Raw genomic sequence first — 26,182 nt, forward strand, 5'->3', positions numbered from 1 at the left:
TTTAAGGCAATTTTTGAATCAAGTGAGTCTAAGCCAGTTCTGATTTCAATATCACCATAACACTGGTTTCATTTCTGCCCTCCATCTTTCCAGCCATTTCTTATTCTTTCTTTATATACACACACCAGGTGAAGTTTACGGGCTAGATTTCTGACCATTCATCCAACTTGCTATCTGAGGATAAGGACGAAGGCTGCAGGGAGAATGCCCAGAATGCTAACCATGGCTCCAAGGAGCAAGAGGCAGTCCGGGGGGGGGAGGGGGGAAAAAAAATGATCAGAATAGAAAGGTTGTCGTCATAGGGAATAGATAGCATCCTCTGCAGTCACGACCAAGAGTCCAGGAGGGTGTGTTGCCTCCCTGGTGCAAGGGTAAAAGGACATCTCGGAGCGACTGGAGAGGAACTTGGAAAGGGAATGGGAGGATCTACTTGTGTCCATGTCGGCACCAATGACATAAGGAAGGAGGAGGTCCTGCTAAGGGAATATCAGAAGCTAGGAATTAAATTAAAAAGCAGGACCTCACGGTTGGATTACTACCCAAGCCACATGCTAATTGGCATAGGGATAGGCAGCACAGAAAGGTGAACGCATGGCTAAAAGTGATATGGGAAGGAGGGGTTCCATTTCGTGGGACACTGACACCAGTATTGGGACAGGAAGGAGCTGTACCACTGGGACGGGGTCCACCTGAACCGAAATGGGATCAGAGTCCTAGCAGAAAGGATAAATAGGGCAGTGCAGGCTTTAAACTGGGGGGGGGGGGGGGAGGGGAGGAAAAGGCAGGGAGAAGGGGTCTGGTAGCAATAACAAAAGCTTAAAAAGATAAAAGAAACAGGAGATGAGTGTAAAGGTCAGATCAGGGTAAGGAATAAAGATAACAAATGGTTGAGGAACAAATACAGTTATAAAACAGAAGTATAAAAGGACTGTTAAAAATAAAGTAAAAGGAACTACTATTAAAGATGAATTAAACTGCCTGTATAGCAATGTACATAACGTCCAAAATAAAATGGGGGAAATAGGAGGCAATAATCCATAGCAAGGAACCAGATGTAGTAGGAATAACAAACATGGCTACATAAAGAACAGGACTGGCAACTAAATATTGCAGGCTATAACAATCAGAAAAGGATAGGGATAACAATGGCAATAGAAAAAAAGGGACATAACAGAAGGATAGAAACAGAATCTATATGGATTGAAATAAAAGGGATCAATCACATTAATAGGGTATACTACAGACCACCTAATAGTGGAAAGGAGGTGGAGGAACAAATATGTAAGCAAATATGAAATTAGTAAAGTACATAGAATAATAATCATGGAAGATGTTAACCATCTCCAAATAAACTGGCAAGAGGTAGGTAAAGGTATTTTTATAGGGAATGGAGTTTTTACAATGTGTGCCGAACTCCTTTCTTACCCAATATGTAAAAAGCCTAAGAGAGGAAGCACTTCTGGATCTAGTAATGGGAAATGAACCAGAACAGATGAGAAGCAAGCATAAGGGACCATCTAGGCAATAGTGATCACAACATAACAAGGTTTAAGATAAAGATTGAGAAGGACATAAGAATGACAAAGGCCAAAGCAATAAATTGGAAAAAAGCTGATTTTCAGGGGATGAGAGCGGAACTTGGGAAAATAAACTGGAAAAATTCACTGATAAACAAAGAAATAGAACAGCAGTGGGAAACATTTAAAATGGTGATCGAGAGTCCAGGAGAAATATATCCCACTAAAAAGACAATCTAGCCAGTAAAGATACACCATGGATGAATAAAGAAATAAGGGCAAAACAAACTAAAAAAGGCATACATTAAGTACATATACAACAAAGGAGGATGACAAAAGGGAATACGAAAAGGTTGGGAAAGAAGTTTAAAAAAATTAGGAAGGCAGAGAAACTATGAAATTAAATTATCAAGGAATATAAAAAGTATTCTACAGACACAAATAACAAGAAAAATCAGAATATGGATAGGGCCACTAAGGGATACAGATGATAAACTCACAGGTAATGACAGCAAAATGGCAGAAATATTATATAATGATTTTGCCTCAGTATTTACCAGGGAGACTAACAAGGTGGGTATGACATTAGAAGAGAACAAAAAAAATTACATTTAAGATGGGGTGGGGGGGGGGGCGCAATAATTAATAAACTAATCAAACTTAGAAAGGATAAAACCCCTGGTCATGATGGATTGCATCCGTGCATATTAAAAGTAGTTAGAGATAGCAGAGGCACTATTACATACATATAAACATTCATTAGAAAAGGGAATAGTGTCAGAGGACGGGCAAACAGCTAATGTGATTCCTATATTTTAAAAAGGGAGATAGAACAAGTCCAGGGAACTATAGACCAATTAGCTTAACGTCAGTGGTGGTAAAGATAATGGAATCCTTAGTCAAATATGTAATAGAGAAACATCTAGAAACCAAAAATAAAAGTCAGCACAGATTTCAAAAGGGAAGGTCATGCTTGACCAACCTTGTTGAATTATTTGAAGAAGTAACAAAGGGTAGACAAGGGTAATGCAATAGATGTAATATATTTGGATTTTCAAAAAGCCTTCAATAAAGGTACTGCACAGTAGACTCACGACTAAGGTCAGAGCACGTGGAGTCAGGAGACAAGTAGCAAGCTGGCTACAAAATAGGAGCGTAGGGGTTAAAGGTAGTTACTCAGACTGGTATAAGATGAGAAGTGGTGTTCCACAAGGATCAGTGCTGGGACCACTGTTGTTCACTATTTACATAAAATAATTTGGACACAGGAATCAGAAGTATAATTTCAAAATTTGCAGACGACACCAAATTGGGGGTATAGTTAATAGAGGACTGCAACAAAATACAGGAAGACATTAGTAAACTTGCAGAATGGGTGTGTAATTGACAAATGAATGTCAATACAGGTGTAGGGTATTATATTTTGGTAGGAAGAATAAGGGGGCCATATACTGCTTGGATAATAAGTCTAAATAGGATAGAGGAGCAGATGGATCTGGGGGGGGGGGGGGGTACAGATACACCAATCACAAAGTAGCAACACAGGTTAAGGAGGCCATAAAAAAGCAAACCAAGCACTGAGGCTCATTTCTGGAGGGATAAAATTGAAAAGCAAAGAAGTTATGCCAAACTTGTATAGAACCTTGGTTAGACCACACTTGAATTAGTGAAGACTTCTGGTCTCCATTTTATAAAAAAGGAGATAGAGGGCACTGGAGAAGATGCAAAAAAGATTTACTAGGATGATGAGAATTGAGATGCTATACCCTCAAGAAAGATGAGAGAAAAGAGCCCCAGCCTGCTCAAAGACTGAGGGGTAACTGGATAGGGTAGACAGATGTTTCCACTTGCAGGGGAGACCAGAACTAGGGGCCATAAATATAAGATAATCACTAATAAATCCAATAGAGAATTCAGGAGAAACTTCTTTAGCCAGAGTGGATAGAATGTGGAACTCACTACAAGGATTAGTTGAGGCAAGTAGCATAGATGCATTTTAGGGGAAGCTAGATAAACATGAGGGAAAAAGTAATAGAAGGATATGCTGATCGAGTTATACTAAGTAGGAAGCTTGTGTGGAGCATAAACACCGGCATGGACCTGTTCGGCTGAATGGCCTGTTTCTGTGCTGTACATTCTATGTGCCAATAATCTAGCTATATTTATTGCTACATTAGATTTCACCAGCCACAAGTCATGTGATGCTTCACTAATATTAAAGACCATTACAAGAGAGGATACGGTGCAGACTTACAAGGATGCTATCCACATGAGGAAATATAAATACAAAAAGAAAAATTGGGGCTATTTTTGTTAGAAGAGATTACAGGGTTATTTGATAGATGTGTTTAAAATTATGAACAAAAGGGATAGGGTAGATAGAAAGATATTTTCCAGTGATGAAGGGCATAAAAAGAGGGAATGTAGACATGATTAAAAGACATTTAGGACAGGGAGCAGGAGAAACTTTTTTTTTTAAAAAAAAAGAGGGTTGTGAGGAGTCAGTGATTGAAGCAGTGACCATAACATATAATAGGTTAGATTGGTGATTGAAAGAAAGGGAGATAAAAGGATATGGGAACAGAGAAGGCATCTGGGATTAGGACTGCTGCTTACATGGGAGGATAAACACCAACATAGAATAGTTGGGCTGAACGGCCTGTTTGAGTTGTAATGTCTAAGTAACCACTAAAAGTTTGTACGATGTTTCAGCACACCATGCTGTGCAACAAGCTATGTGCAGATTTAAGACACTGGCTTTTCACCTTTGGGACCAGAGTTCAAACCTAGGATGTTACAAATAAGTCTGTCTACTGGCTGTAAAGGTCCTATGTGGAATGAAAGGTAAATCCTGACTACTACTTTAAATTAAAATTCCAGGTGTAGGACAAGGAGACATAAGCCCAAATTAGTAAAGGTCAAATTAACTATCAAAGTTCTTCACGCAGAGTGATAATACATGGAATGGACTTCCAGATAAAATAGGGGTGAAGGCAAAAACATTGAAATTATAATAAACAACTGAATGTTGAATGTCCTTCCTCATCAGTACTAATCTTGTGAAATGAGCTAGAGTAGTCTCAATCCAATTCTTAGAGGATTTAATTTGGTAATTTTACTCTGGAAATGGAAAAAACTTCAGTGGTGCACAAGCTTGGGGTTGAGGCACATCAATGGGCTAGAGTAAAAGGGAACTTTGCTCTGTATCCAACTTAAATTGTTTAATGACAACAGCATTTGGTATCCAAGTGGAAAATGCTCCATTTTCCAACCTACCTCACCTGGAGTACAAAATTTACATAATAAATTACAAACTTTGGTACATGTAAGTTATGAATCATTTTTATTCATGAAAGACTACCTGCAGCATACTCCACAGTAGCATTAATTATATTGAAACAGTATCAAAATATCAATAGGAATGGACTGAGTGAAACATGTTTATGCTACGGGTAACAGTAAATATAACAGTTATAATTACATTTAATACTTTATTGGGTCTTTAAACAATTTACAAATACAAATTACTAAAACAAATATACAACAATTCTGGGACTAATGACAAAAGTTAAATTCAAAGTTCTTTCTTTCAGAAACAGTATTCAATACATTTTTGTTTGGTTTTATACTGAGAATATTGAATAACAATCCTCAACATTCTCTGCTTTTTTTCCTCTTTTGCGGTGCTTGGGCAGGGACAACTTAAAAGCCATGACATCAAGAAATTGTTCAAAACTTCTGCAGTAATTTTTCCATAAAGGTTAGATGTCTCCAGTCATAATAGCAATGAATTCTTCCTGGTTAACTAAGGGCAATAAAATACATGTGTGATTTGACAACTTTTGTAACAAATAAAAACTAACAGATAATCAAGAGATTTTAACAACCATCCAGACTAGCTATAATGTTCTTGCCATCTAGTAACATAAATCCAGCCATGATGCACCATGCATGGTTACAAGTGGTAAATTATTTAATCATAGTTCATTTTTATTTTGCATTTTCTTGCTGTTTGTCACATCTCTGCTCTCACTTTCCATATACTCCAATGGTCATGAAGCTGTTATAATACTATGATTCAGACAATTTTTGGGGACAATAGTCTCCTATCACAAGGTCACCAAGAGGGATATAAACTTCACATTTTATTTCAATTTGAACAAGAAGGGATTGTTCTAGCACAGCACATTGAGGCTACATGCTGTATCAGAGACTGCAGGACACTGATTCTCCCCAATCATTGTGTACATTTGATCCTAATGAGATCAGGAACTCATCACACAATGAAAAACTGGAGGCATTTGTTACGTACTTCTGAGGAATCAAGTTACAGTGCAGCATTGGCTGAGGCCAATAGGGTGTGACATGGGAATACCTAAACAAAAAAGGTAACTAGACTAACTCCCAAAAACAAGAAAGCCAATTTTTAAAAATTGGCATGACAGAAAAATAAATTCTCTTTCAGCCTGCAATGGTCTCATTCATCTTTCTTAATTTCTAATTATTTGTATCACACACACTATCTCTCCAAGTCATACATGTTTTTCATTATGGTGACCCATTTCCTTACCTCAGTCTTTATGCAAATTTCTTTCTCAGCTCTTCAGTATGTCTGCCAATCTCTGTCTGGCTGTCATACATATTTCTCTACCAGTGAAGTAAATTTCTATTCTCCTTTGTAAGCCCAAGGTAGACAGTAAGGCAAGTAAGACTGTCCAGCAACTACTGGAACACTTGCAAGAGAGAAAATGGGAAGTTGAGGGCTCAAATGTGGAATTGGGTAAAAATTTCAGGCTGGAATTGGAAGAGAGTTTGAAGCAATGTTTCTACATGCCTCCTGGTGATTTGGCAAGTCCTTCCTCCTCACCACCCACCTGTGGCCTATGCCCAAATAGATCCTGACTGTCCTCCACTACCTCAGGGTTGGAGCTGGGTTTCTGTTGTAGGATGCCAAGCCCTTAAGCTCAGGATCAGAGCTGGCTGTAACCCATATCCACTTGACAGTCACAGGCATCTTTCAAAAAAAAATTCAAAATGTTGTTTCGCAAGGTAGATATCCCGAGAGTTGTTGTATATTACAATTTTGTTACTGGGCGGCAGCAATAAAGAAAGTTCTGATCATGTGCACAGGAGCCCATAAAATATCAGGATCAAAGCCAGCTTAAGGATTCAAGCTCCAGGAAAAGCAGAAGACAGGCTCAAAAGGGCCTGAGCTAGGAAATGTTGTTTGAGGCAGTTGATGGGAAGGATATGTTTGTGAGCAAGTATTAGTGTTTTTTTCCCCCACAACTATAACTCTGTTGTATACATTTTGAGTATATAATTGGATGGCTAAGGAGCCAGCAAGGACTAAACCCTAGAGGCATTTGATTGGTTATTTGTGTGTTGGTTTCTGGTTGTTCACTGATTATAAAAAAATTTTCCTCAATAAAAAAGTTGTACAATTATACTTGTTGATTTCCCATGGTGTTGCACGTGGGGATTAAAGACCAGGTGTAGCCTTCAGTTAGAGGGCAGGGGATAATTGGACCAGGGCACAGATATATAATTCAATCCCCATTTTAAAGTCACACTTTCTGTCCTTATTGTTAGGGTTCCATTACAACTTACTATTGCCACACCTATAAATGGAATTGCATCCCCTCGCCAGTGGTGCCGTTGCAGCAGCTCAACAGGGGAGGCTGTAATGGCAGCCTGCGACATGGTACATAGGGCGTCGCCGGAGACCAAGGCGCGCACGCGCACACAATGCAATCGTTGCAGTCCATTCAGCTGAATAGCAACAATTATGCAGCAACATACAGGAGTGTCTTTACGTGTGCCTAGCACACATTGAACACACAAGAGTACAAAGCAACGACATGACCATCCATATGCCACAATGATCATTGTTATATTGCCTAGAACAAAATATCTTTACAGTTGTGAGGCAACAAATCCTTAGTGAATAAATGTTACAATTGTGGGTTAAACTTCATTTTTTTTAAATGGTGAAATCCAAAACTGGTGAACTTTAATAGTTATAGAAAGAGAAGCAAGTCATTTTATTTTAATGTAATAGCCAAATGTTAATTTACTCACGAAAAAAAAGGAATGGAAATATTTAGCATTCTGTATTATTTCTTTTTCTTGAATTTTTCCATCTTTTATTTTTAATTTTCTATTAACTTCCTTTTATATTCACATTTTTCTTAGTCACATTCTTCTGTTTCTTTATGTACCATCTCCACAGTTTGAGCTCATTTTTGCATTAGCTTACAATTTTGTCTGGATCAATCAGAGCCCCAAATTTTCTCACTTTTCCCCCACCCCTTTCCTGGCAACTTCTATTTTAATTTTTGAGTGTTTTTACTAGTTATCAATTTAAGTTTCCACAGTTACAAGCATTCCTTCAGCAAAAAGTGTCTGGCATCAGATGCCACAGTCACAGTAGTAATGAAACTAGGATCAATATGAAATAGTACTGGAATTAAAGATACTTGAGCCAGGGCACAGAGTACTACACCCTACAGAAGAATACTCCATGGGACTATCAGGTTAAACTACAGGATTGGCAGCTTCAATTGAAGAATAAAAGCAAACATTTATATTGAAGTAATTTTATTTTTAAAAACAAAGTTATTTTGTCCAGGGTGGGCAATCAGATACAAATGGTTATCAAACACCATAAGAATGTGGTTAATTGGGAGAGAGAGAAATCTTCAAAGCATTATTGCAGTGGGTTCTTTTGTCAGGTCATATTAATGTTTCCTTATTAGTGCACCTTTGGTGCTGATGCAGTGCAGAGACTTTTTAATACAATAACCTGAAAAGGGCAAAATAAACCTGACAGAGTAAGCAAGATTACACTCTATATCCAAAGGGTGGTATTGCTCTAAACTGGGCAAAGCCTACTTTGAATATTTGTTTTAAAGCTCAAGCCTTAGCTATACAAATAGCTCAGGAGGTTAAGTTTCCACTTTTGTACAGACCACAAAGGCATCAGATTCAATAGCTGATTTCTAATTGGTGGCGTAAATCACTAAATTTTACACCACAGAAGGAGGCAGGTGATTCAACAAAGAAAAGTGTCCATCCAGATACCACAATGTCTTTTCAGACTTCCAGTCGGGTTGTAAATTTTCCTCTATTTTGCTGAAAGGTCTGTACAGGACAGCAATGACAAAATTACACTTCTAATGCTTATAGGTGGAGTGGGACATCAGTAAGTTTCAGTCAGAGATCTCCAGTGAAATTACCTCCCTAATTGGCTTTTGGTACCTCCAACAGTACCAATGCCAAGTTTCCACTCTACAGGATTACATTTTAAATGTTCCATTCTGTTAATCACGAGATCTAGACACAAAGGGGTAGAAATTGCTTCGGGCCCATTTTCAGGGGCTCGAGACAGTTCACCAGATGACAGGAATCAAATTTGGGGCATTTGCCTCATCACAAGCAGCCCTCAGGTAAGTCCTGGGAGGTGGAAAACCAGAGGAAAACGCAGGGGGAGAAAGAGTGCAGGATAGCAGTGGCAAGCAGTAGTACTGTGGAAGGCTCCACAGGAGAGAAAGTCCCTTTAAGGACCACTGATTAGGCTGCTATGGAACTGGAAAAACTAGTCAGAGCATGCACAGCATTATATTCCACATAGTTTTTCACAAATTTTGCAGAAGGGCCCTGAAACAGGTGCAGTGCTCTCCTCTGCATATTTAAATTGGTCCAATGCTGATTTCTGGCAAAACCAGGTACACAAAAACACCACAGTCCAATGTGGCGGAGGGCATGCTGCTGGCACAGATCAAAACCCAGAAAACAGGTGCAACTCATACCAATGTCTTCCCCAAAGCTTTTTAAAAAGGTAGCAATGCAGGTAGGGAAAAAAAATAGTAACAGTGAAATGAAATTATGAGCACTGAATATAAAAGCAAAGAAATGTCAGGCCCTAATTGAGATTGTATGCAGTTATGGGCACCCAATTTTAAGAAGAATATTAGAGCTAGAGTGGTACCAGGAATTAGATGTTATGTGAAGAAGAAAAAAGAGGCTTTTTAAAAAAAAACCTAGGTTAAGGGGATCAAAGCTTTCCTAACTATGAGAAGTTCAGAGAGGGTAAATAGTGAAAGATTGTATTCATTGGTTGGCAAATCATTAACAAGAAAGCATAGTCAGGATTATAAGAAGAAGAAGTGAGAATTTCACAGATTATTAGAACATGGAATTTTTCACCACAATTGGCTATTGAGGCAGAAACTACAATATTATTTGAAAGTGAACATAATAGGATTCAGGAAAAGTGCAGGGAAAAGGGATTAGAGTAGATAATACCAGTTGAGCTAGCAACTGTTCAATCTCAAGGCTCTCTCATGTACTATCACTTCTATGATTTTACCACAGTAATCTTATAAGAGGGGTCAAAAACAAGGCAGCCATTGGCCTCAGCTCAGCAGCCCCCCAAAAGCATAGCAGAGTTAAAGATCTTAAGGAAATGAACCCTGTTCTCATACCATGGCAGAGTACATTTGAGCCACTTTATTTTCTTAGGTTTACCAACTATTTAGTTCTATTCACAAAAACTGCAGAAGAAATCTGCAGTGGTGTCATGATTGATAGGCTGTAGTGTTTATAGTGTGAATTTTTTTTAATTTATGGGCTCCTCATATGAGATGTCAAATACTTCAAAAATGATTTTGAAGCATTATCTAACCTCTGCTAACTCTCTCACTAGTCACTAATATGCTAAATAAACGTTTCCAATAAAATTAATATAAATCACAACCTTGCACCTTCAATGAAAAATGCTATTTGCCATAAACTATGATAAAAATCAGAAAACAATGCAAGTTCTGCATCTTGCCAGAATATATCAGACTGAACGAAAGATTAACAATCATGCAAAATGCAGACATCTAGTGTCATTTGCTCAGTTGGTAAAAGTTATCTGTATTGCTTAAACAAAATTACTGTACAGTGACTTATTTAAAAATTCAACAATCACTTACTTTCTCCATCTCCATCCTTATCAAATTCATCAATCATTGCACGTAGCTCTTCATCAGTCATGTTTTCACCAAGCTCTCTCGCAACACGACGCAAATTTCGAAGATTGATTTTACCAGAGTCATCATCATCAAACAGTTTGAATGCTTTTAGCATCTCTTCTTGTGGATCTCTATCCAAAATCCAATTGGTCACTAATCAGAAAAAATATATACATCTAATAGAATACAGCATATTTCATATAAAATTAAATACAAGACCAATTTTAGTACAATAAAAAGTCTGTTAAAAAGGAAGGATTTGAACTTTATAGTTTCAAGTGTGGGCTTGCAAGGTTTAAAGATTTATCAGTCTCATCTCTGAAACCTATGGTCAACTGTGGGGAAAAACTATTGAATTAAGGTACAAACCTAAGGTAATCTACATTAGTTGATAAAGCATTACATTTTGCTACAGTACATCAGAATGTAAGACTAGCTAAATCTTGCACAATACACAAGCAACTGGTGTCACCTGCTCAGCTGGCAAACTTTTACAATAATTTCTATAAGCAGTACTGTATTTCAGTGTACTGGAGTGCCAACATCCTATGCCACTGGAGAGGCGGAAGAGAGACTTAATCCCTCACACTGCCAAGTTCTTCCCAACAGCAGTACTCTTGGACACACAGTGGATGAAGACCAGGAAACTGGTAAGACAACAATTGCATAATCTCCTTAAAAACAATTTGATCTAGAAATTTATGGCACAGGAGGCCGTTCAGCCAATCAGGTCTGTGTTGGCCAAAAAAAGACGTATCCAGCCTAATCCCACTTTCCAGCTCTTGGTCAGTCTTCATTAATAAACCTAAATCACAAATCAATTTGATGCAAATTTTTAGACCATTAGAACAATGGGCAACTATATTTTCTGTAGGTCAAAATACTGGAAGTTTAAATAAAGGGGAAATTTGGGAGAAAAAAATAATTTTACATTCAAAGTATTCCCCCCTCCCCGACCCTATTTTGCAAGAGCAAAAGACTGACTTTCTTTCCTGTATCCACTTGGTACCTCTCAAAAAGATCAAGAACTCATGAGGGAGTTACAATGTAGCGTTATTGGGCACTTGTAGCATCAACGTACCGAGTGGTGAGATACAAATTGTGCCCAAAATGGCCCACAAAAGAGCTCCAAAATTAGAGAAAATTCTTCCCATTTTTAGTGACTGGTTCCAGACCAGATCTGGCAACAGCCTCATAGGTCAACCATAACACAGAAAGATCCAACTGGTGAGACAGGAAATATGATTCAGTAGCTGGGGAATAATAAAGTAGAATGCACATTCTACTACCCTGTGATACAGTTCAGCAGAATGACAGTAGTCATCTTGAGTGATTAATTGATTGCTTAAAATAATGTTTTTCCTAAACATTTATCCTTCAGTCTTACAATAATTCCTATAGGCAGTGCTGTATTGCAGTGTACTAGAGTATCAACACCCTGTGCCAAACTTGAGCAGTGCATAATCGAAGTACAAGAGAAATATGAAATGTGAACATTCTGTAATCTTGCCTGCCTAGAGTTTAAACCCGAGCTCTCCACCTGGTTACAATTTAAAACATCTGTACATAAAGATTTAAGCAACAGAAAACAATAATTGTGAACATAATTACCAACTTCATTGAAGTCCTCAAAGGAGATTTTGCCAGTGCCATCCCGATCATAATCTTTCAGTATCTTCAATACATCAGCCTTCTTTACATCAAAACCCAGCGCTCTCATCGCAACCTAACAGAACAGTAGAAAATAGACAAAGAATTCTATTAAAAATGATAATTCTAAACATTTAATTTTATGACATTACATTGACCATCTTTATTTTCCCATTATTCTAGCATACTGTACAATTGAGAAGTTAAAAAACACAATAGGTGCCTACCACAGCCTCAACCTAAATGTACAATGAATCCTCCACCCCATAAGCAATGCCCCAAGTAGGAATAACCCATACTCTCACATAATCCCACCCAAATATGTAACCATATAACCTTCAACAAATATATCTAAGTATTGTAATCTGTAATGTGGCACATATTCTGTATTGTACCATGGCCCAAAGATTGGAGACTTTTTGTACAATAGTAAAATAAATGCAATTAACACACACAACACAAATACCTTAATTAATAACCATTGGATTTAAAGAGTCTTGAGCAAAATTACCTTTGCCCAACCTACATTCTATCAACTTTCCAAATGTTGGTTATAGTCCGCAATTCCATCATATATTGGAGAAGGCAGAACAATCATGCTCTGCTCCTATAAAATGTCCCAACTCAAAAACGAGCACTAGTCCAATTTTTCTGTATTCATTTTTGAAAAACATTACTGTGACTGTTTTCTTTTTCCAGTTTTAGGAAATCAAAAATTGAAGCTTATAAACTAGTCTTGAAATGTTATTGAACCTTTAACAATAAAAATACATACATAAATCATTAGTGTTGTGCTGCCTGAGGTTTTCAGGTAGGATAGCTCGTCACACCTCTAGTAACACTGAACGGGAAATGGCCAGTGAAGAAGCACAGAGCTATGCTACGTAAGTTCAACCAAGGTGGAAAGGTCTGCACAGAGCTGGTGACAACTGACGTGACTCAGGCATACAGACAGGCACATGGAATATTCAGGCGTTCTGCCATTAAGGCAGAGTGATCCTTCTGTCGCGGACACTAGTACATCTCAGTTAGTACAGAAGGCCTTTAGGTGTTCTGGGCAGAACTCACTCAAACAGCCATGATGGATAACATCTCCAAATTGTAACTCTTGCCATAGATCCAAAGCACTCATCAGTTAGAAATCAGTAAATGAACACCTTCTTACAGATTATTTTGTTCATAAATATGGATATTTATGATTAATAGTAGCACATGTTCCAACAGATGTGGAAGACTCCAGTAACAATGAGTTTTATAGATGTCACTAGGCAGCCAACACATTAGCATCCCAGTGGGTCCTGTTCTTCCTATTAGGAGACTTTAATGCTGATGTAGGAGCAGATAGATCAAACTTGGCTAAGATCACTGGTGCACCTGACCACAGACAACAAATTGACAATGGTGAGCAACTTGTTGACATCTGTGCTGCCCATGGCCTCAGGATAGGAGGCACCATTTTTCCCAGAAAAGACATCCACAGATACATGTGGTACAGCAACGATGGAGAAAGAAAGAGACCACATTATTACAAGCATTCGTTGGCATGTAGTCGATAATCTCTGGATCTTCAGAAGTGCCGAGAATGGCAACTCCGACCACTATCTTGTAGCTTGTGTAGCTCTGAAATTGAAAAGAAATTCTGATCTCCCCAGAGGTTCAGCCATCAAACAGGCTGATGTCAAGAAACTCAATTCACCATCAGTAAGATATAATTTTAAATTTGAACTGTCCAACTATTTTCAGGCACTGGCACAACCCACCAGTGACGTGGACACAGGCTGGGCCACTTTGAGATCAACTTTGCAGAAGACGTCCTAGGAGGTAGACTAGGCGCTACAAGTGGAGATGTTCAACCTGGTCGAGCACTGTAGGAAGACAAAACTCAACCAGGTTCTGCAGTTCAGGAGTTAAGACGACAGAAAAAGTGCCATTAAGAGAGACTAGGAGGCCTACCTGACAGGACTATCAGAGGAGGAGAAACAGCAACACAACAATACCCAAAAAACACATGCAATTTTTTTTTTTAATTCGTTCATGGGATGTGGGCGTCGCTGGCGAGGCCAGCATTTATTGCCCATCCCTAATTGCCCTCGAGAAGGTGGTGGTGAGCTGCCTTCTTGAACCGCTGCAGTCAGTGTGGTGAAGGGTCTCCCACAGTGCTGTTAGGAAGGGAGTTCTAGAATTTTGACCCAGCGACAATGAAGGAACGGCGATAGATTTCCAAGTCGGGATGGTGTGTGGCTTGGAGGGGAACGTGCAGGTGGTGTTGTTCCCATGTACCTGCTGCTCTTGTCCTTCTAGGTGGTAGGGGTCGCGGGTTTGGGAGGTGCTGTCGAAGAAGCCTTGGCAAGTTGCTGCAGTGCATCCTGTGGATGGTACACACTGCAGCCACAGTGCGCCGGTGGTGAAGGGAGTGAATGTTTAGGGTGGTGGATGGGGTGCCAATCAAGCGGGCAGCTTTATCCTGGATGGTGTCGAGCTTCTAGAGTGTTGTTGGAGCTGCACTCATCCAGGCAAGTGGAGAGTATTCCATCACACTCCTGACTTGTGCCTTGTGGATGGTGGAAAGGCTTTGGGGAGTCAGGAGGTGAGTCACTCGCCGCAGAATACCCAGCCTCTGACCTGCTCTTGTAGCCACAGTATTTATATTGCTGGTCCAGTTAGGTTTCTGGTCAATGGTGACCCCCCCAGGATGTTGATGGTGGGGGATTCGGCGATGGTAATGCCGTTGAATGTCAAGGGGAGGTGGTTAGACTCTCTCTTGTTGGAGATGGTCATTGCCTGGCACGAATGTTACTTGCCACTTAGCAGCCCAAGCCTGGATGTTGTCCAGGTCTTGCTGCATGTGGGCTCGGACTACTTCACTATTTGAGGGGTTGCGAATGGAACTGAACACTGTGCAGTCATCAGCGAGCATCCCCATTTCTGACCTTATGATGGAGGGAAGGTCATTGATTAAGCAGCTGAAGATGGTTGGGCCTAGGATACTGCCCTGAGGAACTCCTGCAGCAATGCCCTGGGGCTGAGATGATTGGCCTCCAACAACCACTACCATCTTCCTTTGTGCAAGATATGACTCCAGCCACTGGAGAGTTTTCCCCCCGATTCCCATTGACTTCAATTTTACAAGGGCTCCTTGGTGCCACACTCAGTGAAATGCTACCTTGATGTCAAGGGCAGTCACTCTCACCTCACTTCAATAGTGAAGAGACTGCAGAAAAAAATAGCAGCTGCCAATGGAAGACCTGTTGATCGATTGTAATGACCAAAAAGAGTGATGGCGACAGTACACCCAAGAGCTGCTCACATCCACACCCAGGAGTTAATCAATAGAGCCAAAAAATGCATGAATTGACAGATATCTAGCGATTCCCCCCCAACCTCGAGATTAAAAAAGGCTTTGTCAAACTGAAGAATAGAAAAGCACCCAGCATATGTGGCAACACTCCAGAAAGATGAAGGCACTATACAAAAGTCACTTGCACCAGCTACTTACATAGGTATGGACTGATGAAACTATTCCTCACCGGTGCCGCCAAGACAAGGGATCCAAAACAGACTGCAGCAACTACAGGGATATTACCCACTGTCAAGTGGTTAAAGTATTCTCTTGAGGTGCCACTTGCTCACATCAAGACCTCTCAGGAGACAAACGCCACAAAGAGGCTGACTTCACAAAATATAGGTCCACCACTGAACAGATATTTAGACTACAGCAGGGGTCAGAGAAACAACACGAATGCAATGAACCTACATAGATTTGAAAAAATGCTCTGGCTTACTGAAGTGTGCCTGTGGCTCCTGTTATAAATTTTGGTAGGGATACCTAGAAATTGTATTAATCCTGGAGCTTTATGCCCACAAGCAACCAGCTCCATCTTAACAAAAGCTTTCTTAGCCTTTCGAGTTTAATACCAGAGTATGTCAGGGCTGTGTTCTCACTCTAACCTTATTCTTGCCAGGTGTTGACTAAATCATAAGTCAAAAGAAAAAAAAATGATTGTGGGACCAGCCTAAACAAAGACTATATGTATACAGTTCTGGACTTTGCTGATAATATAGCAGTCTTGGCTGAAACCGTGGACACTCTCACCAAACCCCTACAAATTGCTGACCAAGAGGCATCCAGACTTGTTCTTCCAATCAGCTGGAACAAGACAAAAGTGCAATTGCTAGGACATTATCATTCCAACCACCTTTATAACATACGATGGTCCATCCAAGAGAGCAGAATCAGTGATAATTCTCTTATGTAGCACTGTTTCCCCCACTGGGGACTCTTTTCCTGACGGCTGTAGGCACATTGATTTCTATATATGGGAGCTTGCAAGTGCAAACAAGTTGCAACATCAAAGTACAACTCTATAATGCATTAGTAATATCCATATTTAAATATGGCTCAGAAACATGGGTACATACCAAAAGTAATGAATATTCAAATCGATGGGATTTGATTCTAGATCGCTTCGCATACTAAAGGTTAAGTCTCAGGACAAAAATCAGACTGCATGCAAACTTCCTAATCAACTATCATTGCCCCAGTCGGTGGCTTGTTACCAACTTCTTTGGTATGGACACCTCAAGTCTGACCCTGCCAGAGCATTCACCACCAACATTGAAGACACCACGTGGCAGGCTCAGAACAACGTAAAGGTACTCCTTAATAGCATGGGCCTTATTGCCAATGAAGCACAGCGAGAGCCCTGAACCATAATGGTTAGAAGAAGCTGGTAGCAACAATGTTTTGAATAAGCTCATAGACAATGAGTACTGTGTATGCATAACTATGCTCTTATTGTATTGCTTTCAGGTTCCAACCCCCACCCCCAAAGATTCCATTGATGTCCAAAGTCCTATGTGTTTGATTTTACTAGACTAGTAAGAGTTAATTCAATTTCTGTTTGGACATCCAAAGCACAGCTTGCTCACTCTTCCCTAGTCAGAAATGACCAGAGTACAGTGATTGCAAAGCATGCTGTTGTCTATGTAACTAACCCAATTTCTTTGTAGTTCAAACCCATGTTAATACTTATGCATCTGAACTACCTGTCCCAAAGACATATGTATTTGTTTCACCACAAATATTTGCTTATGCTGAAAATGCAGGCAGCTAGTTATTGGTAAATTCATCAGTATGACATTGTCAGATAATACTCTCTTGCTATTGATCACCTGTGCATTTACTTTTCTAGTATTACTACAAGAATGAGCAGCAAGTGCTTCCTGCAGGGCTGCTATAAAATTCTCAGTTAGCTTAACTCTACAACATGCATGTCCCACAGCAGGCTATATAATTACCAACTGTCTGAAGACAACTAGCTGATTATTGTAGATAAATCAGCAAGTCAAACAGTTGAAAAGTAATAAAGTTACAGTACTTAAAAATGCACACAGTATTCAGCTGTCAAGTATTGATTCAAACCAAAATGCACCTTCAGTTCATGATAATCTATTGCTTTATCTTTATCTGTATCAAATAAGTCAAATGCTTCCTTAATCTCCCGTCTCTGTTCTTCTGTCAATTCTCGTCGCTTTTTCCTTTTTGTCTTGTCTATGGCAAGCTCTGTTCTGAAAGACAAGGTAACAAAAATTAAACTCAAAAAAGGTATTTTTTAAAAAATATTTTGAAAAATGGCTGCTCAAAACTAAAGCTTGAGCCACATCAGTATTTATACCTTCCACATCAAAGCATTGCAAAACACTTATACAAAATTAATTGCTTTTTGAAGTTCAGTATCCATTGCGCATCATTTGATTTCTAAAAAAGTCTTATTGCCTCCCCCTTTATCCCCCCTGATTTATCTACAGTGATCAGCTATTTAACCAAAATCTAAATTTGTGAAATTAGCAATGAGTCAACCCTATAGTCAATACAGCTGATTTTTTTTTTGCATACATATAATCATGTACAAAAACAGACACATTGACCTTATATTTAAGCAGACATTTCGGATCATTCATGGGAAGAAAGGTTTTAAAATAGTTGCTAGGTAGGATTCATGTAGAATGTCTGTACAATAAATCCAAGTGAAGGAATTAGTGGTCAACCACAATTTTGCTAAAAGTCAAAATCCAATTAAAGATAAATAAACCAGTACAAATAAATTTTCAAAACTGCTAATACTGGAAATCTAAAATAAACAGAAAATGCTGGAAATATACAGCATGTCAGTATCTGTAAAGAGAAATAATCCAATATATTTTCATTTAGCCTTTTTAAAAAAAAAATCAGCAAATCCAAGAAACATTTCTATGGTCCTACCCAGCTGAAGCTTCCAGAGGAGCTCAGTGGGTTGAACAATGGATTGAAATTAAGAGCCTACAATATTTCAAATAATATGATTGTGAGCAAGTTAAAAAAACACAACAATTTAATAAAGTGCCTCAGATTACATCATAAACCATAGGGGCACAGCTTGTGGTTTATGGATATCGAAACCTTGATTAAATCACTGCCTTACTACTCACTACCATATTATTTAAAACAGGCCTCTACTGTTACTTATTATTTCTAGAGCAGTATTTCACAGTTCTGGGGACAGCCTCAGGGCAGTCTGTAGTTATGACAATGCAAAGATATGCAGACGTTTTCATTAACCAACTACTACAATTTACTGTTACGGGGCAGTAATGGTATATTAATACTGCAATTGTATTATATTCATAAGGTCCACAAAGAACAAAATCTACACAGTGAGGGCTTAAATTTAACAATGTTAAATTTAACAAATGACTATTATACTATTGCCAACTCAAACGTACAGCAATTTCAGCCTCAAGGCTCTGAGCAACTTTCACTGGTACTCCAGTCTACAGTCACTTTAGACTGACAGTACTTGTGCTCTCTGAATTAGTGCCGATGACTGATAAGAACAATGCTTTTCAGCAAACCCATGAGGACTTCCACAAGGCCATGTCAAACCCATTAACATTGTTCTACTCTCTATCGTGAACAACAGGCTAACCTATAGGATATGGTGATGGGTTCCTTCAGTGCAGTATTATGCTTCTACATGGCTCAAGAGGGAATCTCAAAAAAAGGTATTGATTGAAAGATACAGGGGCATCTGTACCAATTAATTTATGTTGATACCTGGGGATTTCTGATGAATGACAGCTTTAGCTTTGACACAGTTCTTCTGGATGATGCTGAGCAGAGGTGACAGACTCTGGTCTTTCTTTAATGACAGCAAAACCCCAATGTAATTTAAGCTTGTGTTCTATAACATGTTTGTCCAAACAATCCTTTTTTAATAATTCAGAGCTCCCAAGCACATGCAAGATCCAGGACCAAACGATGAGGTGAATTTGTAGCAAAAAAGGGAGATAATAGTGGAGGCTCAGCCTATGTGACTCCCTTCAATCCATCTGGTATGCATGGAGTGATAAGCCAAAGAACCACCTTAAGAGTCACTGATATCAGTGCGATTTCTTGGTAGTTTCTGATCTCACCATGTACTTGTAGAGTCAGCTTCACAGCAGGCGTAACCTTTAACGAGGATCTCAATTAAGCAATTAATGACAATTAAGACAAACACAAAACATTAGTCATGGATATCTAAAACATCAATGTGCATAGGAACACAACAGCCTGACTTGGACTTATATTGCTATTCCTTCATCGTCGCTGGGTCAAAATCCTGGAACTCCCCACAAACAGCACTGTGGGAGTACCGTCACCAAATGGACTGCAGCAGTTCAAGGCAGCGGCCTACCACCACATCCTGAAGGGCAACTAGGGATGGGTAACAAATGCCAGCCTTGCCAGCAATGCCCATATCCAGAGAGTGAATGAACAAATTTTTAAAAATAGGGTTTGGAATGACAATCCAGCTGCTAGCAAACAAATTGCCAGATTTATTGAATTCAATTTTACAATTTGCCATGAAAGGATTTGAACACAATCTCTGGGTCACTGGTCCTGTACCATTTCCAATACACTACCAAGCACTGCTGGAGAGTTTGTCCAGCAGTGACCTACATGCAACTCAAAACACACTACGTGGTTGACTTAATGCCCTCACCGCAACTAGGGATGGGCAATACTGCCTTGCCAGTGCTGCCCACCAACCGCCACCCCCATCCCAAGAATAAAATAAGCCCTGGCATACACTTGGCATTGGATGGCAATCTAATATTTAGTCATACACTAAAACACAAGCACTGTACAGATAATTATGCTTGGGACACCCGTAGAAGTTTGTTGTAATTACAGATGGGCAGCCTTTCATTCTTTAACTGGACTATCAGTAAATGAAGAAAACAACTTTTCTCTTAAAGCAGAACAGGTATATTTTTCCCCAAATGAACGCCCCCCCCCACCACACTCCACCAACTCTACACAATTCATACTATCACATAACTCAAAGGAGTGTAACAATTAAATCAGTTTCCACAGCTACTCAGCCTTGTTCATCCATTTCTCCCATGGTATTACCGTTGATGAACTGAATTCAAATGCAAAAATAACACCAGAGTACAAGTTACCTTGCCACTCATACTTGGAACTACTTATACTGACAATAGTGATGATTCGCACTCTCGCCCTTCCTGACTCTCCTCCCCTAGACAGCTATATGCTATTGCAGCTGGTGGTAAATGTAGTTCATCTTTAAACCTCTAATGTATATATAGAATCTTGTATTTCTTCATCTTAAAAAATCATAATTAAACTCAACGTGAACATCCACGTCTTTCATCTTGATCAGCACAAAAAGATCCTGAAACATTGATAGAAAAAGTTTGCAAACGTTCTAGATCCTTACCTGGTAAGCTTCTAATGATGTAATGTGAAAGGGCATGGAGCACCACACTTTATTCATCAAACTGATTACCTAGCAGTTACGACACTAACTGCAATCATATAGTTCATAGAAGGCTATAAAGAGGCAATTATTCTGCAGTTCTCAAGCAGGATTAAGGCTATTAATAATAGCATACTATACATGATGAGAATTATATTCCCTGAAAGTTCAAGTGCCCCACAAACTAATTTTCTAAATTTAGTAAGACTTTTACTGGAGGATCATTACCAATAACCATCCATACATTACATGTAGCTCTTTTTCTTTTAAGCTTATTGTTTACCTCCTTTAGCTGCTGTCTTATCCGACTATACTATGCAGCTATTACTAGGCCAGTGACTTAGGCAGCCTACAAAAGTAACCTAACAAAGGCAATGATTGGCCTTAAGGAAGAGATACCTGGTCTCAGTTCAACATCTCCCCACACACAATAGTTGAGAACAGTAAAAACAGCAGACATTCACCTCACTGTAAATCAGGATGGCAAAACTGCACCTAACAAGTGTGTTTTTGTTCTTAACTGTACTTGAAGTAGCAGTATGAAATAAACCAAATAATATTGTATCTATTGCAAAAACACAACTGACCAGTAATTTCAAAAACCTGGCTCCGCCAAAAAAAGCAGCCAGTGGCAAACCCAAGACTGGATGAATCGTGAAGTGCAGATTAAGTAATGCTGCGTGTTGTTTTAAAGTCGTGTAAACTGCAGAAGCAAGGAAAGACGGAGGGAGATAAATTAAGCACCACTCGATGGAAGTGTATTTTGTAGACATGCTGTAATCAACAAAATTCAAATGGATAGAGAAGAATTTAAATTCTGCACTAGGACTAAAATGAAATGAGAAGAGAAAGAGCAAGCACGAGAGTGTGCGCAAGAGAGATACACTTACAAGAACCAGTCAAAACACCAAGTTTCATGCTTGTAGAGATCCCTTGGGATGTTACAAACCAGTGCAGCCAGACCTAAAACACCCCTGCCAATGCTGAGAAGAATGCCCCCACTCCTTCACTGCTAACAGTCACCAAGAATCCACCAGCAAGCCAAACCTCAAGTTCTCCCTCCACTATTCTGCCAAGCTCCAGACTCCTCACAACACCCCCCCTACCCCAAATAATGCAACATCAAGGAATCACCCCATGCTGCCAAATCCCAACAGCTCAAAACTCCAGGACCTCCACCCCAGTTGCACCAACATCCAGGATCACCCCAGAGCAGCTAAATTATATTTCCCCTATCCAGCAATGAGAAAGAAAGAACTTGCATTTATAGATCACCTTTCACAACCTCAAAACGTCCCCAATTGCTTCACAGCCAATTACTTACTTTTGAAATGTGGTCACTATTGTAACGTAGGGAAACTTTGCAGCCAATTTGCACACAGCAAGGTCCCACAAACAACGAGATAAATGACCATTTAACTTTTTAGTGTTGTTGATTCAGCAATAAATGTTGGCTAGGACACAAAGAACTTTCTGCTCTTCTTCAAATAGTGCCATGGGATTTTTTACAAATACCCAAGGGGGCAGACGGGACCTCGGTTTAATGTCTCATCCAAAGAATAGCACGTCTGACAGTGCAGCACTCCCTCAGTACTGAACTGGAGTATCAGAAGATTATATGCTTAAATCCTGGAATGGGGCTTGAACTCATGGCATTCCGACTCAGGAGAGAATGCTATCACTGAGTCAGGGCTCACTCATTTATAGTTTTCACTCAATATGGGAAAAGTGATGGCACTTGATATAGTCATTGTAAATCAGTGGCCCCGATGTCACCCTCTACATGACAAATACCCCTGTTATAAAATAGTGTATCCTCCAACTCACCATGTGAAACACCACAACTGTCCTCCTAGTTTACATGATGTGGAGATGCCGGTGATGGACTGGGGTGGACAAATGTAAGGAAATAAAACTGTTGGACTATAACCTGGTGTTGTAAGACTCCTTACACTAGTTTACATGATAATTATGGATGCGGAAGGCCATTCAGCCACCTTTATTCATCCATCCAGAAAGATCCTAACACCCCCCACCATTGTCGCATCAAATTGTTTCTTAATTTTTTGCCTCCAGTACTCTATCTGGAAGTTTATTCCACAGTTGATCATTCTTTGTGTGAAGAATTTCCTGATATCTATCTTAAAATTATATTTCTCTAGTTCGAACCAGTGTTCCCCAGTTTAATTTAAAGTAATATTCCAAGTTAACTTTTTCTATATTCTTAATCTTATAATCCTCCTAGATCACCTTTAAGAATCTTCCTTTCCAGGTTGAAAAGCACAAGTTTCTCCAGTCTTTTCTCAGACTCCTGACACAGGATCAGTCTCTTCTCTGCACTGACTCCAGCACTTGAACATTTCTCTCGTTTCTTGGTAACCAGGATTGAATGAAGTTGTCAAGGTGCAGTCTGACTGCAGTCATTTATTTTTCCTTGTGTAGCACTTTACACCTGTCTGCATTAAATTTCACCTACTTCTACCCCAGTAAAATCGACCATCCCTGCCCCTGTCGTAGCTCGTCTGCTGCTGAAACCCTCATCCATGCTGATATTACCCCCAGATGCGACAATTCCAATGCTCTCCTGGCTGGCCTCCCATCTTCCACCCTCCATGAACTTGAGCTCATCCAAAACTCTGCTGCCCCTATCTTAAATCTGACCAAGTCCCAATCACCCACCCCTGTGCTCACTAACCTACATTGGCTCCCAGTCCCCAAACGCCTCAACATTATACAACACCAAGAACTCTGCGTTCCTCCAACCCTGGCCTCTTGTCCATTCTGCACTCCCTTTGCCCCACCATTGGCAGCCATACATTCAGCTGCCTAGGCCCTAAGTACTGGAATTCCCTCCCTAATCCACTGCTCTCCTTTAATCACACCTTAAAACCTACCTCTTTGACCAGCCTTTTGGTCACCTGTCTTAACGTCTCCTTCTTCAGCTCAGTAACAATTTTTGTCCGATTGCACTCCAGTGAAATGCCTTGGGACCTTTCACTACGTTGAAGGCACTATATAAATGAAAGTTGTTTTTTATTGTCTGGGAGTCTAGGACACTCCACCCAACCCACATCGGCACAGTCCGGGAGACCACGAGATTCCCTCCCTCCGCCCGACTGCGGGCAGCTGCAGGGTTTGCTACACCGCCCGTCAGACCCTAGATGTCGGTTTGAAATCCGACGCGAACAGCCCCGGATTTGGCAGAACCCGGGAAACAGGCCAACTAAAGGGGCAGGCACTTTAGGAAATGTTTTAACACGAGCCCTCTGAAAGGAATAAGCGGGACCTTTATTTACTGCTCCAGTGCCAACAACGCCAAGCAGCACAGAGCACCTACCTCAACGACAGGCTCATTGCACCACCGTAACCGTCACACGATTCACGCACTGCACGGCGCCCAGGGCAACCAACCAACCAACCAGCCGTCACCGCCCACCCGCCTCTCCTCAACGCCGATTGGGCAGACTCTACCACCTGCCGCTTTCTTATAGGCACAACAAGCTGCTTATTGGTTAATTGCACTGTCAATAAAAGAATGTTTAACGACAATGCAACCGTCAGTGGGAGCTCGAGGACTGACAGTTTATTACCCAGAGACCCAGGCGGGCGCGTGGCTGGGCTCCAATCCTGCCTTCTTTTTCGCACCAATGGGAAATGCAGCGACGGACTTGATCCTCTGACCCTCCCCTCCTTCTGCCAGGCTCATTGCAGCTGGTGGAGTCTTGGAAAATTTATTCCTGCAGGCAAGGATCATTAGTTAAGGATCATTCCAAAAAGGCACAATGCGGACAACAACAACTTGCATTTATATGGTGCCTTTAACACAGTAAAACGTCCCAAGGTGCTTCACAGGAGCAATTATCAAACAAAATTTGACACCTAGCCGCATAAGGTGACCAAAAGCTTGGTCAAAGAGGTAGGTTTTGAGGAGCGTCTTAAAGGAGGTAGAGTGGCGTAGCGGTTTAGGAAGGGAATTCCAGAGCTAAGGGCCTAGGCAGTTAAGTCATGGCCGCCAGTGGTGGAGTGATTAAAATCGGGGATGTGTAAGAGGCAAGAATTGGAGGAGCGCAGAGATCGCAGAGTGTTATAGGGCTGGAGGAGGTTACAGAGATAGGGAGGGGTGAGGCCATGGAGGGATTTGAAAACAAGGATGCGAATTTTAAAACTGAGGTATTCGCGGACCGAGAGCCAATGTAGGTCTGTGAGCACAGGGGTGATAGGAACAACAATCTCATAGAGGATGTCAAATATTTTGCAAAAGCTAGTTGTAAAAATCAAAAGACGGAATTGCTATATCAGCATTCATCTTAATGTGTACATCAATTCACTGAATTCAACTCGAAGGTAAACAAACATTATAAACGACAATAAAAAGTAAAATTATTTTCAAGATTATGAAAACTACAGGAAGTGGGTTGGCATATTCTCCTTTTTACATTGCCTTAATGGTTTAGGGAGAAGAAAAAAAATTCAGCTGCTTTTCAAAGAGAAAAGACAATAGGATGACAGCAATGAAAAAAAATAATTCATTTCAAATTACCCGAGCAAGGAATCAAAAGAAAGTAACGGATAAATCAAAGGACTTAAAAATTGCAGTGTCTCCAGATGTTACTACTTTCCTCTTCGGTGATGATCCAAAAATGGGATGATTTCATTTGGAACTTATATAAGCAGTCTATTAATCATTACAGTATTTACAAAAAGAATGGTTGCATTTATTCTGCTTTATAGCTCACCTGGAAAAGAGTAATTGGATTATGATCTAAAAAAAAGCATGGCAACATACACTCTAAATTGTTGCTTGGTTTCTTCTGCTTGTATTAAACCACAGAACTATGTTCATATTATGTCTACAAAATACAGCAAAGACCTCTGTCATGAGTGCCTTGGGAACTCATTTCACTTGCCAATTTTCCATTCCTACTTGTGAGGAAGGTTCTTGCCTCCGTTCTCTTAATGCACTTCCAAGCCTAAATCATTAGTATATTGTTGAGACTGTCACTAGGCTGTCATTATAGATGGGTGCACATTTTCATTCAAATAGTCTTTAAGTAAGGATTCACTGTGAATCTATTCTATAACAGTTGCAATTTATAGAATGAAAAAAATACACTAAAAATACAATGAAAATTACTATGTATCGTTCCCATTGCATTTATATAAGGACCTTCATAGAAAAACATTTAGACCA

General features: G+C 39.9%; 1 protein-coding gene across 1 annotated transcript; it reads right to left on the bottom strand.

Moving 5' to 3' along the window:
- Positions 1-4,843: 4,843 nt before the first annotated feature.
- On the bottom strand, positions 4,844-24,432 carry cetn3 (centrin 3). The gene is given in 6 exon segments (XM_067982825.1): positions 4,844-5,289; positions 5,291-5,322; positions 10,499-10,690; positions 12,149-12,263; positions 17,620-17,755; positions 24,329-24,432. Coding segments are annotated over 6 exon segments (675 nt in total). The 5' UTR covers positions 24,346-24,432; the 3' UTR covers positions 4,844-5,106.
- Positions 24,433-26,182: the final 1,750 nt, after the last annotated feature.

This window comes from Heptranchias perlo, chromosome 4, assembly GCF_035084215.1.
Source record: "Heptranchias perlo isolate sHepPer1 chromosome 4, sHepPer1.hap1, whole genome shotgun sequence".
NCBI classification, from domain to species: Eukaryota; Metazoa; Chordata; class Chondrichthyes; order Hexanchiformes; family Hexanchidae; genus Heptranchias; species Heptranchias perlo.